Source organism: Saimiri boliviensis, chromosome 8 (assembly GCF_048565385.1).
Source record: "Saimiri boliviensis isolate mSaiBol1 chromosome 8, mSaiBol1.pri, whole genome shotgun sequence".
NCBI classification, from domain to species: Eukaryota; Metazoa; Chordata; class Mammalia; order Primates; family Cebidae; genus Saimiri; species Saimiri boliviensis.
In genome coordinates this window covers 75,788,540-75,807,810 of record NC_133456.1, presented here as the reverse complement: position 1 = coordinate 75,807,810, position 19,271 = coordinate 75,788,540, and the positions used below count along the sequence as shown (strand labels likewise).

Sequence of the window (19,271 nt, the reverse complement as noted above, 5' to 3'; positions counted from 1 at the left end):
AACAGAAAACAGTCTAAGATGGAAAATTGGTACCAAGAAGTGGGGTGCTGCTGGTCATGAATACCTGAAAATGTGGAATTGGCTCTAGAATTGGGTAATGGGCAGAGGTTGAAAGAATTTGGAGAAGACTAGGAAATGCCTAGATTGTGATGAAGGCTTAGAAGAAAAAAGAACTAAGGAAAGTTTGAAACTCTTTAGAGATGGGTTAAGTGGTCATGACCAGAGTGCTGACAGAAATATGAACAGTAAAGGCCATTCTGATGAGGTTTCGAATAAAACCAAGGAACAAAGTATTAGAACTGGAATAAAGGCCACCTTTGTAATAAATTTGCAAAGTACTTGGCTGAACTGTGTCCACACCCAAGAACTTTGTGGAAGGCCAAACTTGGGACTGATGAACTAGGGTATCTGGCAGAATAAATTTCTAAGCAAAACAAGAAGCTGCATGTTTACTTTTGGCAGCTTATGCTGAGATTGAGGAACAAAAAAACAATTGAAAGAATTTATAATTAAAAAGCAAGCAGAGTGGAAAGATTTGAAAATCTCTCAGCCTGGCCACGTAATGAGTGAAAAGGAAAGGATGTAGCCCAGACGTCATTTGCTAAAGAGATTAGCATAGCTAGAAGGGATCCAGGTGCTATTCCTCAAGACAATGGAAGAAAGACCTCAGAGGCATTTCAGAGATCTTCAGGGCTGCCCCTCTTATCACAGACCCAGAGGCCTAGGAGGAAAGAATGGTTTCAGGGAGCAAGCCCAGGCATTTTCTATGGGCTTACTGCACAAGACCACCTTGAGACTCTGTACCCTGGCACGGTACTCTGAGGCCACATCAGGCAGGACTCAAGCAGGTCAAGGTATGGCTCATGCTCCAGATCTGGAAGGTAAGTCATAAACCTTGGCAGCATCCACATGGTGCTAATTCTGCTGACTTGCAAGAAGCAAGAGCTGTGGAGGCTTATTAGCCTTCATCTAAGTTTCAAAAAACACAACTGATAACCTGAAAGTCCAGGCAGAGACTTGTTGCAGCAGCAGAGTCACCACAGTGAGCCTCTGCTAGAGCAAGGCCAAACAGAAATGTAGGGTCAGAGCTGCCACAGAAAGTTTTCAGTAGGGCAGCATCTCATGGGCACTGGAAATGGAATTGCCACCCACCAAGACCCAAGAGTTTTCAGCATGTAATGCCAACCTGGGAAAACTGGGTGAACTGACCCCAGCCAAGCTTCAGAGGCAGAGCTTCCCAAGGCTTGTGGGGCCCAACCCCCATACCAGTGTGTAGCAGATGCCAGAAATGGAGTCAAAGGAGATCATTCTGGGGTCTTAAGACCCCATGTCTGCTGTCTTGAGTTTCTGAGTTGTTTAGAGCTTGTTACCCCTTTTTGCTTTTCTATATCTCCCTTTTGGAATAGGAATATGTACGCTATGCTTATCCCACCATTGTATATTAGAAGTAGATATAGAAGTAGATATTTTGTTTTGACTTCACAGACTCATATATAAGACTTATGACTTTGAACCTTTAAGTTGCTGCTGAACCAAGTTAAGACTTTGGGGCTATGCAAATGGAATATGTGTCTTTGTATGTGAGAAGGACATTATAGTTTCGGGGGCCAAGACAGAATGCTATGGTTTGATTGTCCCCTCAAAAATTCATTGAAACGTAATCCCCATTGTGGCAGTATTGAAAAGTGGGGCTTTTAAAATGTGATAGGATCATGAGAGCTTTTCCTCACAAATGGAGTAATCCATTCATGGATTAATAGGTTAATGGATTAATGAGTTATCATGGAGGGAAAACTGGTGACTTTATAAGAAAAAGAAGAAAGGCCTGAGTGAGCACACTAGCATGCTAAGCCCATCATGTGATGCCACAAAGAGTCCCCATCAGCAAGAAGGCCCTCACCAGATGCAGCCTCTCATCCTTAGGCATCTGAGTCTGCATAGCTATAAGAAATATATTTCTTTCTTTTATAAATTACTCAGTTTCAGGTATTCTGTTGTAAGCGACAAAAAATGGATTAAGTAGATAAACAAAACGTGGTATATACGTTCAAGGAAATACAATTCAGCCTTAAAAAGAAAGAAATTCTGATATATGCTTTAATATTATGTACCTTGAAAATATTACACTAGGTTAAATAAGCCAGACAGAGAACAAATATTGTGACTACTGTGCCACTGGAAAAATGAAGAAAAGAAATGGCTCTCTCTATATTAAAGTAAACCAGGTAAAATAGTCAAATCCATAGACAGAAAGTTGAATGGTGGTTGTTATTGGGCTGTGAAATCGATTTGACAGTTTCCATTTGGAGAGATTAAAAAGTTCTGGAGATAAGACAGCAGGGATGGTTACAGAGCAATGTGAATGTACTTAATGCCACTGAATTGTGCAATTAAAAGTGGTTAAGATAAAAAATTTTATGGAACACCAGAAGGGAAAATATATTTCAGAATCAGCTAGGACATGTTGACTTTGAAATGCCTGTGAAACAGTCCAATAGAGATGTCGAGGAGACCATAAACGTAAGAAGCCTGGAAGAGAGTTCATGCCTTGAAATGTATATTCTGAGTCATTAGCATACAGATATTAAAGAACACTCAGAATAGATTCAATCAGCCAGAGGACATGAACAAATATGAGGATCGAAGAGACTAAGACTTGGAATTGAAGCCTAAAGAACACCAACATTCAGGAGGTAGGTAGAGGCAGAGAAATCTGTGAAGAAGAGAGGAAGAAGGAGACAGAAAATCTGAAGGTAAATCAGGAGGGCATATGTCCCTGAAACCAAGTAAAGTGAGATAGTATTGAACTCCTGTGAGAGATCAAGAAAAATAAGGTTTAAAAATGTTTGTTCATTGTTTGTAGCCCTAAGATGCCTGCTGGTGACCTGGATGAGGAGAGTTTCTGCAACACTGTGGGGGGGAGGGGAAGGGATGCTAGCCTGCTGAATTAACTGAAAGTGTAAATGTGGAGGCGGTCTATGGACAGCCCTTGAAACAGTTGATTGTAAATGGAAGGAGAAAAGGCAGGATTTGGCCAGCCATGGTGGTTTACACTTGTAATCCTAGCAGTTACACCTGTAATCCTAGCAATTTGGGAGGCCAAGGCAGGTGGATCACCTGAAGTCAGGAATTCAAAACCAGCCAGGTCAATATGAAAACCCCATCTCTACTAAAAATACAAAAAAAAAAAAAAAATAGCTGGGTGTGGTGGTGGACACCTATAATCCTAGCTACTTGGGAGTCTGAGGCAGGAGAATCGCTTGAACCTGGGAGGTGGAGGTTGCAGTGAGCCAAGACCATGCCACTTCACTCCAGCCTGGGTGAAAGAGCAAAACTTCATTTCAAAAAGAAAAGAAAGAGCAAGAAAGAAAAAAAAGGCAGGATTTGGAGGGGGATGTGTGGGGTTGAGATGGGCACTTCATCGCAAAGAACAGAGAAGTTGAAGGTCCAGGGAGAGGGCAGATGGAGCTCTGGTCTGAGCTTTCATCATCAGAGCTGACCCAATGGAGAGGAAGACCTGGTATATCAGTCAGCGTCCTTTGGTTGAAACACACAGAGATGGCAACTGATTTAAGCATAAAAGGGAATGTATTGAAAAACTATGGGGAAAGTTCACAGAATCAAAAAGAAGAGTGGAGAAGAAGACTCAGCAAAGGACAAAATTTGGTCATGCTGAGAATATGAATAGCAAAAAACAATTTTACAAACAGGCCAGGGGACCATCACTGGAATTGGTAGGCTCCACCTGTTTTAGTGTTTTTGTCACTTTTTTCATCATTGAAATTCCAATCAACTTATCTTAGGCCATGTACCCCTTGCTTGGGAGTTGAGGGGAGGTGCAGAGTTCCTTGATATCGCACCAGGATATGTTGCATGGGGGCAGGTAATTCCTGGAAAAAGAAGTCAGAGTGCTATTTTTAAAGGATGTGGAGTGGATACCGGACCCCCAGAAAGCAGCACAACCAGAACAGGACTGCAAAAATCAGAAACTGGAGCTTTTACTCTGAGAAAGTCAAAGCAAGGACACTAACCTTGTTTTCAGATACCCTTTCAGCACTTACTCATTCGTGTTTTCATTCAGTTAGTATACCACGACCCAGAGTGGAGGGAAGTTAACATCCTATGGGGCAACCCTCAGCCATTAAAAGACAGGAGCCAGGGTACAGATGCCCCTTTACCCTCAAGTGATCTGGAGACGCATTTCCTCTGGTTTCTCAGATGATTCTGTGGGACAGAACAGCCCTTCACCAATGGAGGTGGCCAACTTGACAAGGCCTCCTTCCACGGGATTTCCCTCCTGCTTTGCTGTGCTCCCCCAGCCTTACTCCAGCTTTCTGGCGTCACACTTTCCAGTCAAGTACTGTCACATAGACCTCTGCCTTGACTTCTGCTTTCTGGAAACACAGACTAGGGTAAAGGCAAGACGGCTCAGGAGTGAGAGGGTAGGGTGCGGGAACAGGTGATAGCATGTAGTAGAAGACCTGGCTGAGAAGATGAGACTTGAGCCAACACTTCAGGGAGGTCAGAAAGTGAGCCAAGGGAATGTCTTGGGAAAAACCTTTCCAGCAGAGGGAACAGGCAGAATAAGTCCCTAAGTAGGTCCATGCCTGTGTGTTTGGGGAAAAAAGTACGAAAAGACGTCAGTAACGTGGCTGCACCACATCACATTTGGCCTTCCAGGGCTTGGCTTTTACAAAAGAAAAAGGGGAGCCCAAGAATGGCAGGATCTGACTTGGGTTAAAAGGATTGCCCTGGCTGCAGGGCTGAGAAAAGATCTGTGTGGGGAATAGGAAACATCCTCCCCCGTGGGATCTCACTTGGGAGAACCAGAACTGGAATTAGAAAGTGAAAAAAAATGCAAGCCCTTTTGAGGGAGGCTTAAAAGAAAAAAAGTCTTCTTTAAAAGGCAGAACTATCCAAAGATGGCACAGGCTGCCTTGGGTGGTAATGCTCTCCTGCCACTAGGGGCGGTCAATACAGACTGGCAAAAGTCATTGGAAAGTGTGTAAAATGCTTTATATGAGCTAATACAGGGTGGCACAAAGACAGACTTCAGGATGCTTCATACCGTAAGAGCATCTAAGATCTAGAGACCCAGAGAGAATAATGTTCCCCCAAAAGTCCCAGCAGAACCCGATTAAACTCAAACAAGCTCCCTATGCAGGGTTCAGGATCCTTCACATGACCCCAATGCTATCATCTCAAAACAAATCAAAAACAAAAACAAGAACAAAAACAAAACGCTGTTTCTACTTCAAGTGACTTAATTTAAACTGATTTGCCTTGGGATATGTAAGTGCAAGACCTAGAAAGAATAAGTGGTGGAATGAGAAGGAGACTCCAAATATTGTCACAAGCATAATATGCTAGAAAGGTGAGGATCTGGCTGGAGATGGCTCAGCTTATTGGTTCATTTATTCATTCAACACATTTTTATTGAACATTTGTTATGCATTCAATAGAGGTGAATAGAATCTATGGAGTCTATGCTTTTTGGAACTTACAGCCTAGCAGGGATAAGTAATTATAACAAGTTGTATGAGTGTCCCAGCAAGGGTGGCAGAGCTCAGTGACAAAGACTCTCAGAGCAGAACACAGCCATTGTAGCAGCAAACGTGCAGGAGCAATGGAGCGTGAGGAAGGGTGAAATCTCCAGAGCACAGGTTGGGGAGTGTGTAGAGCAGCTAGACAGAGGGAAGCTGAGCCCCAGTCCTAAAGAATCCAGGACAAGTTATCAAGGAACCTCTCAAGGCTGTTTTCATAAAACCAGATGTAAAAGAAAGTCTATCCGTCTGTTAGAAGGCATCACACCAGGCAGCACAGGTCGGTCACCCGGATGTCTTATTATAACGCAGATGCCAAGGGCCAATTGCCCCCATATTTTGATCCCATTGGTCTGGGGTAGAGGTTAAGTACTTACATTTCTTTAAAATCTCTCCAGAATTTCTAAAGTACATCAGGGGCTGAAAACCTCTGTAGCAAGCAGAGATGTCTGAGAAACCAGAGAGCACTCCCTGCACCCACAGTATTCATTTCTTCATCTAGTCCACATATTCTGAACACCTACTATCTAGGAAGTAAATCAGGACTTGCTAGACAGCAGGTGTTCAGAAAATGTGGGCTAGATAAAGAAACAAACACTCTGTGACTGAGGTAAAGGAAGCCATCACTGCTTACTTGAATTTGAGCCAGGACAGGAGTAAAACTGACCTTTTGCTGATCCCCTGAATGACGGACTTGCATCCCTCCCGACTATGGACAAGACTGGCCCGGAACTGGAGCTAGCTAGAGCTTCATGTGGGTGGGGGAAGGGACAAAAAGGAGAGAAGCTGGAGACAGTGTAGTGGGATGGAGGGGACCAACAGCTCATTACAGATCAGGGACAGTGGGGGAATCTCAAACACATTAATGACTACTAAACCTTATTGAAGATATCCTGTCTTTATTAAAGTGTCCCATCTTTATGTAAGTGACTCCCCCCCCCCATCACTACAGATGATGGTGACTTTCTAGGAAATAGGAGAGTAGTCAAGTTTTTAACAGAGGTAGGGTAAATGAGGCCCCTCAAAAGTGCAGGGAAGAAGGAGAGGGGGTCAAGTTATGAACAGAGTTGGGGTTAATGAAGCCCCTCAAAAGTGCAGCTTGCTGCTTCTCCCCACCAATTCCATTCCAGACCCCCACTGTCAGAAAGTCTTCTCTCCTCCCATCTCAAATCATATTACATCTCATTGTAGAGCCTTGTAAGGTTCTCCCACGTATCTGAGCACTTCCACATGGACAAAGCATTTTATATCTTTAACGCCCTCTCTCTTGCTGGGGACACCCCATCCCTGTGGCTTTAGGGGGAAAGCTGATCTTTGACAAGAGGCCTCATGCTTGGCCAATGTGGAAAAGCCATTTAACTGTAATTTTAGCAAAGAACCCAGGACGCCAGATTCCTTCTCCTGTGTTTTGGCCGTCAGTGCCGCTGAGAATCTGCTAGACTTGGTCCCTGAACTCTGAAGATCCTCCATTATAACGCTTCCCAGGGATTTTTTGCTTTGCTTCTAAAACTCTGTCTTCTAAACTTCCCCTAAATTCTCTGCCAGTTCATACGCCATGGGTGAGAAGCCTAGCTGTATGGGACCCCACCCCAACCACCATCTTTCAGCCAGGCAGACCCCAGAATCCACCCTGAGTGGAAAGAAGCTGAAATCTGAGAAACAAAAACAAGAGACCCTGTGTACCCAACGGCAAAGGAACAGCCTGGTCTCCCACCTCTCGCCCTTCAAGGGAAACCCCTGCTGCATATGTGAAGGCAGAATCATGGACAAGGCTCACAGGGTGGGCAAAGAAGCTAATTTAAGGCTGCAGCTAGAGAATGTGGGGAATCATGAGGGGAAGGGGTGTGGGACTAACATGGGCAAGGGCAAGCTCATTACTATGGAAAACCCTTTGGAGATCACCCAGTCCTCTCGTTTTCAAACTTTCCAAAAGTAGTTAAGCCTTTTTTCGTACAAACATCTTGAATGGAACTCCATGTAAAGTAAAGCTGTTCTGATTGAAGCAAGAGGAGGCAGGAGGTGGAGGATAAGCAGGAGACAATCACTTGCTTAGTCTACTTTCCAAATCCAAAAGTCCCTGAGGCACCTAAGCAGAACTTTGGGGTCCTGGGTTTCACTACGATAAACGAATGATCTTGCCCAAACCCTTAGTTTTATAAAAGGCAAAACCGTATAATTTGCCCAAGATCTCCACTGAGTCAGTGGCACCACCAGCGCTAGACGTTGACACTACTCCCAATCCAGGTTTCTCCTCTACCTTCCCACCAGCTAGCTGGCACCCTCGACAGGCTCTGGGCCCACCCAGGGAATCTTAGACGGAGCTACGGAAGGAGAACTGCAGGTAGATGATCAGCAGCAGGACCGTGGCCCAAAACAAGCACCACGGGAGAGAGCAGAAGTTCCAGCCTGAGCCCGTCTCCTCCTGCGGCTTGGCGGGGCTGGGCACCCGGGAGAAGGTGTAGGTGGTCGCCTCCTCCTCCAGCAGCTTCTCGCTGGGCTTCCAGTGCACAATGCCCTCCTGGCAGGCCTCGCAGAACTCCCCGCGGTGCCGCCGGTTGTCCTGGCGGCTGGCCACGTGGATGCGGTACTGGCCGCCGCGCTCGCCATAGCACTGCTCGCGCAGGCTGGTGATGAGGTTGTCCACCAGGCCCTCGATGTTCTCCTCCAGCATGCTGGACTCGTCCAGCCGCGCCGTGCCGCACTCATAGCACAGCTGCTTGAAGACGCGCATACGCACCGAGCCAGCCCGCTGGGTGCGGTCCAGGAACATGTGGAAGAGGATGACCAGGTGGGGCGACTGCCAGGTGTGCCAGCACCAGGAGCAGTGGAACCTGCGGAGACGGGAGGAGAGGGAGGAATAGAAGACGGGGGGAGGTGGTGGAAACAGCCCCAGGAATGGGGTGAGGGGACCTGGGGACTAAGCAGAGCCTGGAGGTGGAGGCAGTGTTGCCGGCACCCTGCGTTCTTTAGCTTTCCCCAGGAAGCCACTCAGCCTGGCAAGTGCCTCTAGCACTGAAGCAGGCTCCTGAGAATGCCACCTGGCATCCAGCAGTGCTCTACCTCCTCAGTGCTTTCCAGAGGCCTCGACTCTCTCCACCCCAGCGCTGGGCATCATTCCTATTCCTCATCTGCAAGCTGCACAGCGTACACTAGGTGAGTCCTTCCTGCTCACACCAGACAAGAAACTCAAAATCCGTCTGCACATTTCTATCTGTTAACACTGACTGTGAACAGGCTAGATCCAAATCAGGAGAAAATGATGCCATTACTAGCTATCAGCATCCAGGCCAGTGCCAGAGTTAATTCATCACAAGGCCTGGAGGTGGAGGCAGTCTGTGCCCAGAGCCCCAAGGGTTGTAGTCTCCCAGGCCTGACAGGGCCAGCTGGGGATCACAGGTCCACAGCCAGGTCTGGAGCAGCCACGTGCCCTCCCCACTCAGTCCTGACAGCCTGCCAGGTCTTCAGGAAGCTGCTGAGTCCCACCTGTACTTGTCCAGCCCTTGACACCCCTCCTGTCAGCCAATTTAGGAGCTTCACATTTTTATTCTCTTCTGTTCACTCACATCTTTTGGGGATTGTTTCTTCCTCTCAGGTCAGACTACAAAACCTGGATTGAAAAATGTCTTAACTGGAGGGACCTGGAAATCATCTACTTAATCTTTTGTTTCATGCTGAGACAGAGAGTGAGAGAGGCATCTATATACACACAGCTAGAGGCAGAACCAGTGGAGACAGAACAGCTAGAGGCTCAGCACATAACAGGTGCCCAGTAATGTTTCTTGAATTGATGAAGTGAATTGACTGAACCAGGGCAGGCAGGAAAGCCTTGCTTCTGACTCCGAGGCTGCACCTCTCAGCCTCCCCATCTTATGTCCCAAAGGTAAGCCCGTACACTCTGGACCCATGAACAAGAGTGCTAGAAAATCATCTCAGAAGGTTTCTACATGGTAATCTCCTAGAACTCTTCTTAAAATCAGATTCTGATTCAGGTCTAAAAGGGGCCCAAGAGTCTGCCTTCCTAACAAGTTCCAGATGTTGCTGACGCTGATACTGCGCTGTGGACCTCAAGTTAACCTCTCACTGTGCAAATGGAGAAAGCCAGGTCCAAGAAGAAAATCAAATTCCTCAAGGGCCATGGAGCCAACAGCAAAGCCAGTTTCTGGCACACCTCATCTATTCAATATTTGAAATAAAACTAAGTCTAGTTAAATAGATTTAAACTGGTCCCAGGACCAGAGCACAAACCTCTCGACCTCCAGTGAGCCTTACGCCCTCCTTCTCTGGTTTTAAACTACTTTTTAAGAGACTGTTAAAATAGAAAATATGTAAAATGTCAGTGTGTAGGACTAATAATTACATTCTATGTCTTTATTTTCCAGATGGAAAAAATTATGACTCAGAGAGAAAGAGTAACACAGGTGATCAGTGAAAGAGCTGGAATCAAACTCAGATATCCTAGTTCCCAGAGAGGGACTCTTTCTCTGACTTCCAGTCTACGCCAGTCTAATAGTGAGATTGAAGCTAAACACTTGGGTTCTATGTAATCTTTTCCTTGGAAGGTGCCCCAGGGCTAGAGACCTAGAGGCTGCCTGCAGGGTTCTTACTTCCTGGGCTACTCACCTGCCTGAAGCATGCACCTCCAGGTACTGCTTCCAACCAGGGCCCAGCACATTGTGCTTGAGGTTGGGGTCTATGATGAGGTCCCAGCTGTCAGCCGGCTTTGCCTCCTCCATCTTCTCATAGAAGATTTTCTTCCACTCTTCTGTGGTCACGCTTTTACACATGGTCTCGTCAGTAGTGAGGGAGGGCAATTTCCACCTTAGTGAGAACACGGAGAGTGAGGGTAGATGCAGGGCAGGGCAGCGCAGTCTCCACGGTCTAAAAATCCTCATCGACAGGACCAGGAGGAAGCAGGACCCAGCTCCCTCCTTTGTCCGCAGTGGAACCTGTTTCCACGGCAACCAGGCAGGGCGCCAGAAGACAGAGCTTGGGAAGGAGGGAGTCTCCGAAGAGGTGTTTCAAGGCCCTGAACTGAGATTGCAGAGGAAGAGTTTATGTGTCTAAGTGATCCAAGACAGGGTGGGGGACCGGACCAAAGGTTGAGCTTCAGACCATCTCACCCCGGCCTGCAAAGGGTATGGAGAGGTGAGGACTTGGGAGCTGGCTCAGTTTCACCTTGCTGCCCCCTGGAGACATCATCAGCATCTGGCTGCTATGGTAACCATGATGCCTTAGGGAACCGAGGAGAAACAGGGATGGGGAGATATAAATGTGTTAGATGGAGCAATAATAAGAAAAGCTCCCTTGGCTTCCCCAGCCATCTTGTGATTAGCACTTTGCCATTTTCAAAACAAAATTGGAGGTCTCTTAAGCTACGATGACTATTGCCGCAGTACAGATCAGGAGCCTAAGACTCCCCTAGCCTATAATTGGCAGAACCTGTATACAAATTCACACTTTTGACCCCAGACCAGTTCATTAATTCATTCATTTAAAACATGTTCAGGCATGTAGGTAGGGTTTGCAGACATGTGCCAGGCTTTATGTCAGTGCTGGGAGCTGACTATGTACCCAATAAATGTGCAATAGGACCCAGGCTGTAACGGCCTTGTATAAGACCAGCCACCTGTGCACAAAGGTAGGAGCCATTGCGTCAGCCGGGCAGGAGTAGACAAAATTATTTGCTAGCTGATGATAGAAGTGCGGAAGAAGAGCATCATCCACAGGCACAACAGTCTTTACTATACATGCCTCTCCTGCTATTTTTAATCAATTATTTTTCTTTTTAAAAGGTCATATGTGTTTATCCTAGAAAAATTATAAAATACAGATGAAAGAAAAGTAAGACTCTTCCATAATACTCCACCCAAGATGACTACTGTTAACATTATGATATGTACATCTTGCTTACCATTTTTGTACATGTGGATATGTGTGTGTAAATACACACATATTCTACATGCCACATACATTCTACATACCACATTGTAACATTTTTTAAAAACATATCATGAATATTTTTCTAGGTCATAGTCCATAGTAGTGTATTATAGGCTACCTATATTCTGTTATATGGATAGGCATAATTTATTTAGCCCATCCTGTATTTGAGGGCATTTTGGTTTTATTTCAGTTTCTCACATTACACTCTTGCCATCTATTTGTATAAAACTTGTTGACGAAGCTCATTGCAAGCATTAGAGACAACACTTCCTACAATTGAAAAACACATTTCTTCACTCCGCTCTCTGCGAAAGCTTGGTGTAGCTAGCAGAATCTGAGCAGGCTCTTCACACAGTATGAATTGTGGACAGCCAGCCATTCTTGAAGTTTAGTGATGAAAAAGTAGGACCTAAAAATCACCCATCTGATGCCAGAAACTGTCTTCCAAGTGCTCCTCCTGCCACTTCATAAATGGCACTTCATAAATGCCTTCATTTACATTATTTTAACCTCAGTTTATTCATCTTCTCAATGGGATAATAACAAAACAGTATCTGCAGTGATTAAAAGCAGGGGCTCTAGAATGACTGGCCTGGTTGCTTTTTGTTTGTTTTTGTTTGTTTGTTTGTTTGTTTGAGACACAGTCTCTGTTTCCAAGGCTGGAGTACAATGGCACGATCTTGGCTCACTTCAACCTCCACCTCCCAAGATCAAGCAATTCTCTTGCCTCAGCCACCAAGTAGCTGGGATTTCAGGTGTGCGCCACCACATCCAGCTAATTTTGTACTTTTAGTAGAGATGGGGTTTCACCATGTTGGCCAGGCTGGTCTTAAACTCCTGACCTCAGGTGATCCCCCGCCTCAGTCTGCCAAAGTGCTAGGATAACATGTGAGCCACTGCGCCCAGCTGTTTGTTTTTGTTTTTTTGTTTTTGTTTTTTTTTAATTTCCATCTGGCCTCACAGGTAGCAATTCTAATATATGTGATCTGCATCTTTTCATCCTAGTAAAAACATGTGTGAATGTTTTATGTGAACATATTTTTAATTTTCACAGTAACAGCAACCACTATATAGCACTTACTATATAGCAATCACTATACAGCACTTATCTGGTAAGTGCTTAGAAAGCATTGTTCTAGTGCTTTATAAATATTAACTTATTTCTTTCAATAACCACCTTGACAGGTAGGTAATATCAGCAGCAGCTCCATTTTGCAGATACATAAGCTAAAGTCTAGAGTTTTGATAACTTGCTCAGGATTTAATGGCTAAAACTTGGTTGAACTTGAACTTGAACCTATGTGACTGTCTACAAAGCCCCAGCTTTCTCCATTGTGATGCTCAGCATGGAATCTAGAACATAACATCTGCTCATTAAATGTGAGTTTCTTCATAATTCACATGGCCACTCCAGACCCCAAGAATTTCAAATGAAGTTTATATCATTTCAGCAAATGGTTCACTGGGCCACACTGAAGCCACATCTCCCCAGAAGAGGAGTGAGTTGTACTTGACCCACAGGGCTCCCTGCTACTGCTGGGGATGCTGCCTCAGCTGCCAAACTCAATGAAGCAATGGTCTCCACAGAGCCCTGATACTTGCTATAAATATTTTAGAGCTCAGAGAGACATTTAGCTTAAAATCTTACTAAAGAAAATATAGTACAGAAAGTCATCTCCAGGCACAGCAACCCTGTAAAGCCTTAATCATTTGAGGCCAGGGATCTTGGCTCAATGGAAAGAGCACTGAACTGGGAGTCAGGAGAGTCATAACCCAGCTCTGCTCCTGGCTGGCTTTGTGACCTTGGCCAGGTGACTAATTCTCTTGGCCTCAGTTTGTCCATCTGTTCAATGAAGAGTTAGGGTAGATGACAAAGGTAAGGTCCCCTCTGACTATAGTCATATATGGTTTTAAATAGCTTTATACTTAGAAAACTGAATCCTGGGAGGGCAGGAGGTATGATGGAGGCCACAGGATGGAAGAGGGAAGCTTCTTTTGTCTAAAAAAAAAAAAACAAAAAACAAAAAAAAAAAACCTTAGAAAATTTATTTAGAAAGTAGAAAATAAAAAGTATGACTCTAACATCTATTTAGATTGTGAACAAAATTAGAAACAGTTAAACTACAGAAAAAAAGGCAGAGATACTGAAGTTAGCTTAATGGCTATCCAATACAAACAAGCAAAATCCAAGTAACTTTCATGCAAATAAGCATTGAAGAAAAGAACATGGCAATGTTTACAGAATGCACCATGGCAAATATTTTTCAAATTTACATAAGAAACTACATAAATGAAAAAATAATTTCCAAGAAATGTTTCACAGGTTATAATAGGCTATAACTTAGTTTATTATAAATAAAATTTGTAGCACATCATACATTTTACATCACAGATACAGTGTTAAAAGAATTTAGACATCATAAAGCTTAGACTTGACAAGAATCATGTAACAGAATAAGGCAACTTAAACTGAAATGGCATGTGTAAGTAAAATTCATCCCCAAATTAAAGGACTCTTTAGGTTGGTACATAATAACATCTTCTGAGTATGATTTGGTTAATAACTGGGCATTAAGATAAAGATCACTTAATTTTAGTTAAAAAGTCAGTTTTAGCTGTAGTTGAAATTAAAAGTCAAAGCACACAGTGTATAAAAAACAATAAAAACCACCTGAGTATCACTTACATCCTAATACTATTAATTATATTTGTGATAAGCAGACTAGGATATTGATGTTACTTCTACAAAGTTACCTTCTATTTCTAAATGCTGTAAACTAAACTAAAACAGGTTCCTCAGAAAAGAAATGGCAAGTTCCAAAATGGCTTAGCACCTGTGACAATGACTGACTGAGCCAGGTATGACATCGATGAAATTGAGACATGCAATGTGAAGTTGAAATAATCCAAAATTATTTTACATTATTTATGTGTACTCTACAAATTACGCAAACACAGAAATGTTTTCTTGGAATGCTGTTGGAACTGCAAGCTCCGCAATGTGTGAAAGAAAGAGGTTTAGAAATTTAAAACTTTAATGATAATATCCTACAATTGAATTAGTTGCATATTTATATCATTCAAAATCTTAATTTTAACCTCATTCACTCCTTTGACAAATAAAGGAAGAGGGAAGCTTCTAAAGAGGTATGGCAGGTGGTGCCTGGAGCCACGCTCTGTCTCCTGGGGCCTGCTACATAGCTGAAGATCTCTGGGGAGGTGCCACTCTGCTAGATTTGTACTGAACATAGCAAGAAGGACAGAAATTAAATATATAGAGCCACTGAACATTAACACTGGGAAACCTTTTTTTATAGAGAGATGGGGTCTCGCTATGTTGCCCAGGCTGGTCTCAAACTCCTGGGCTCAAGCAATCCTCCTGCCTTAGCATCCCAAAGTGCTGGGATCACAGGCATGAGCCACCTCACCTGGCCAGCACTAGGGAAAACTTTTAAGTTTTTCAGGACCCTTCCTTAAACATTTAGTCCTTCAAGTCAGTATTCATGCCTCTGAATTAAGGCAATTGACACCTAAATAAATAAACTAATTTAACTAATCTCACAGATACAATGGGAGCTGCCTCAGGTGGGAGCTACTGGCCAAAATGGGAATGCGGACTTTGGACCTTCCCAAAAAAGTACGTAAAGCTGAGAGGAGCTTATAACAAAGAGTGCTACCCAGAACAAATCCTCTAGAACTATGTTACAGTTGTTGCTACAACAAACACTATGATGACAGAACACAGAAAGTAAGAATCACCAGAGGGGTGTGTGTGTGTGTGTGTGTGTGTGTGTGTGTGTAAAACCAGCTGATGCAATCCCCATTGGCACAAATAAGGTTTTATTTAGAACCTGAGGTTGCTATGCAGAGGCCAATATAATGCATCTTTCTAGATAGCAAAGTATTTTCTTTAATAAAAATTTCTATCAAGACACGAAAAAACGAAACACTGTGGTATTGCAACTTACTGTCTATCAAAATAACCTCTAATGCTATGAAATCCACACTTTAGAGAATGCCAATTCAGACATCTCTAAAGCTGCTGGCCTCGCCCTGGCCAATTTCTTAAAGTGTGTGATCATGTTTTAAGTGCATAAAATGGTTTAAACTAGAAAGTGCAAAAATTCTCAACTAGAAAATAGAGTGATGAAAAGAAAAACACCATGCCTCTAATTTTTTGTTTCAAAGTATGAAGTTGATTATTCCATTATTAATTATAAACATTTTATAAAAACAAACATCATCACTCTTGAAATGCTGCACTCATGAAAAATCATTCTGTTATGGGTAATTTTCTGTCCCTAAGTGGCATTTGAGAAGAAGGAGGGGTCTTTTAGGGCTGGACCCATGACTGGAAGTTTCTACGGTACCCTGTGCCAAAGATCTGAATGTGCCTCACAGTCCCAAAACAAAGACTCTTTCCTCCCAGGATGCCCCAACATTGCTGAGCCAGAGGAACAGTAAGTCCCTCCATAACCTGTTGATTTAATGATATAAACAGCCCCCATATAGTGGTCTCAACTTTAAAGGAATTTTTAATTTTCTTCTCTAATTGAGACATTTCTTTTTCCTTGGGAACTAAGATGTCTAAAATAGCAGAGCTCAAAGTTGTGGGTACAGAAAGAAAAGGAAAAAAGCCACGAGTGGACCATTAGGGGTAATTTTGGGAGAGGCATTTCATTCTACCCTTTAATTCTTGGAACTAAGCCTATATCATGGTTGCAATTCTGAGCATATGCCACATCCTGGAGAACATTATCCTGGCCCTGAAAGGTCCTGTCCCCCAGCTATTTCTATAACTGAGTCTTCCAAAGGCCACCACACTGCTCAGTCAGGACAACTGCTTCGGGATTATGGGTGATACAGTTAATACTAATGAATTTCATGAGCATGAGCTCATTGCCAGGTTTCCTTTACTTTGAAATGAGTTGCCAGTCAGAGGCAATGCCATATGGAATATCACGCGGGTATATAAGGAATTCTCTAAATCCACTGTTGAGTGCCTGTTTGGATTTGTGTCCCCACCCAAATCTCATGTCGAATTGTAATCCCCAGTGTTGGAAGAAGGTCCTGGTGGAAGCTGATGGGATTGTAGGAGAAGATTTCTCCCTTGCTGTTCTTGTGATAGTGAGTGAGTTCTCATGAGAGCTGGTTGTTTAAATGAGTGTAGCATCTCCCCCTCCACTCTCTCTTCCTCCTGTTCCAGCCACATAAGACAAGCCCTCTTTGCTCCACCTTCCATCATGATTGTAAGTTTCCTGAGGCCTCCCCAGCTATGCTATCTGTACAGCCTATGGAACCCTGAGCCAATTAAACCTCTTTTCTTTATATTAATAAATTACCCAGTCTCAGGTATTTCTTTTTAGCAGCGTGAGAATGGACGAATACAGTGCCCAAATGCCAACAACAGAGAGACATCAATACTGAACCATTGATTGGGGTATTATTCCGTGGAGAACCAACCAACCATTTAGTGGTAGGTTGATCACATTGGACCATTTCCATCAAGGAAGAGGTAGAGCTTTGTTTTCACTGGAAGAGACAATTGCCATGAATACAGACTCTCCTTCCCTCTCCACAATGCCTCTGTCATTTGTGAACTTTCATTCTGCCTTATTCACTATTATGGTATTTCTCCACTTGGGTCTTTCCCTTCAGCCGCTTAGGCTTCTTCACTATGTGGTAGTTTGTTTTCAAGAAGCTTCCCAGTCTGGGCAACCAGAGCAAAATTCTGTCTCAGAAAAAAGAAAAGAAAAACAGTGAACTACTTGTTCTCTGTAGCTGTGGACTTCTAGTTTAATCTTCTGTGGTCTGAATTTGTCCATATTGTTCCAATCATTGTAATAACCTTGTATATGTAAAACAGTTCAAAATTGTTTCTCTTACAGCCTGACAGCTTCTCAGGCCAAAAGAATTGTCGTTTTTCTGAGGCCTCAGCTTTTAATTGGCACTGCTTTGGATGTTAATTTATAACTTTAAATGAAATTTGGGGGTTGCAATAATTTGACATAGGTGAATGAAATTGGAAATTCATGCACAGCAGGCAAACAGGACAAAAGACAGTGAAACCACCAGGTACATCCTTCACTATCAGTCACATCAGTTATTAAGTTCATTGCTTTATCAAAAACTGTTCTCACTTTCTTTTGGAAGCCAATATTGGTCTCTCAAGGATATAAGTTAATTCCTTCGTAGACCTAATTCAGGAAAAGAGAGCTAAGGGAGTCCTCACTTCTTAGCCACTAAGGAACCAAGAATCCTCAAACTACACATTCTCTCTTTGGTGTCCCAGAGCAGATATTTACTTCCCTGGGGCCCAATTCGTGACCTAGATTAACTCCTGTATGAATCACAGAGAGAAGTTCCAGTGAGAAAGAGCTCTGATCTACGTATCCTGGAGGGAGGTCCTTTCCTTGAGCTGGGTATAGGCCACGCCTTACCTTGTGATTAGGGGTAGGAGTATGGTTAGGGCCAGACACAGCCTGACAGAGAAGTAGGAAAGGTGAGCCCTGAGGCTAGAATGGGCAGTGTCCCAGGGTTGAGAGGCTGGCCAGCAGGGCAAGTGTGAGGTCAGCCTTATTGCAGGCTGTCTGGGGCAACAGCTCCAGGAGCTGCACCTCTTTCCCCTTCCAGGAGCCAATCCCTGCTCAGGAAGAGAGATGACTTTCATACCTAGTAGAAGACCAAGGGACCTAAAGCTCCTTATCTGCAAACCCATGGGGAACAGGCTCAGAAGGTCCAATCAAATAAACACACCAGCCCAGAACTGGCCAAGTCTGCACCAGAATACACTCATGCGTCATACTGCCCTGGTGTGGCCTTACATGACAGCTAACAAGGCTGGCTAGTCTAAGGGCTTTGGCATCCTTAGACTTTTTGGTTTGGGCAGTACCTTTACTATTTTAATTTCGTGCCATTGTTTGACTGACTGGAATTTCAGGCATCTTGGACCCATGCTTCTGAAAGCAACTGACATCTGGTGTGATAAAATGGTGCCTTATGCCTCTGCATATATATGCAGGTCTGTCTTGGGTATAAATATGATATGCGGTTAATACAGTCTACATATATAACCCTTAGAAACTACAGGAGAGAGAGTATTAGCAAGACCTGTGTGGAAAGAATAAGAAAGGGAGAAATGAGAAGTCCCCATTATGTCACTGCTATGAGACATGCCATGTGACCAAAGAACATGGCCTCTGTTTGGTCCACATTTCTGTGTACTTAAAATCAGTAGAACCATGTTACATGATCTCAACGTTTCCTTCCTGCTCTAGCAATTTGTGGGTCACAATTACATGAGACACCTATAGGTTTGGTAAAGCCAAAATTCTCCTCTCCCAAACCACTTAGTACTCAAAAACATATTCAAGGAGCTACTTTCTGTTTTCCCTCTGAAAGAGTTTTTCTATGCTCATAAATTTTCCTTATTAAATATTTTCAGAATAAATAAGAAATGATGGCTATCTAGAAACTCCCCCAATTTTTTAACGTCCAAAGTTACAGTCACTCCCTGATATAGACAGTTCTTGGCTATATCTTTACCCGAATCAATATGTCCTAGAAGTTTTCTGATTCCAAGTAAACTCAGCAGGCCTGCCCCCCCGCCTCCCCCCCAAAAAAAGTGGCACATAAGCATGGAAATCAAGCCCTGCTCCCATACTGTAGGGCTGCTCCACTGGGTGAACTGTTTGGTGAAGCACTTAAGCTCCAAACCATGATCTGTTCTCATTGAACTTGTAAAACACAGGTCCTACTACCTGACCCTTTCTCAACAGACCTAGT

General features: G+C 43.7%; 1 protein-coding gene and 1 long non-coding RNA gene across 2 annotated transcripts; one reads left to right on the top strand and one right to left on the bottom strand.

Annotated features, from left to right (window-relative positions):
- Positions 1–537: 537 nt before the first annotated feature.
- LOC104651207 (uncharacterized) lies at positions 538–10,858 on the top strand. The gene is made up of 5 exons (XR_744715.2): positions 538–881; positions 4,086–4,412; positions 7,812–8,696; positions 9,226–9,423; positions 9,923–10,858. It is a non-coding gene; the product is annotated as an uncharacterized LOC104651207 (long non-coding RNA).
- On the bottom strand, positions 7,855–10,435 carry RTP1 (receptor transporter protein 1). Its single transcript, XM_003926999.4, has 2 exons — positions 10,164–10,435; positions 7,855–8,374 (listed from the first exon to the last, which is right to left on the bottom strand). Exons 1-2 carry the CDS (start codon positions 10,433–10,435, stop codon positions 7,855–7,857), a joined length of 792 nt encoding a protein of 263 aa, XP_003927048.2.
- Positions 10,859–19,271: the final 8,413 nt, after the last annotated feature.

Coding starts and splice junctions, on each gene's coding strand:
- RTP1 (XM_003926999.4), bottom strand. CDS start 10,435: ATGAGGATTTTTAGACCGTGGAGACTGCGCTGCCCTGCCCTGCATCTA. Junction 8,375..10,163: donor GAGGTGCATGCTTCAGGCAG/GTGAGTAGCCCA, acceptor CCGTCTCCGCAG/GTTCCACTGCTCCTGGTGCT.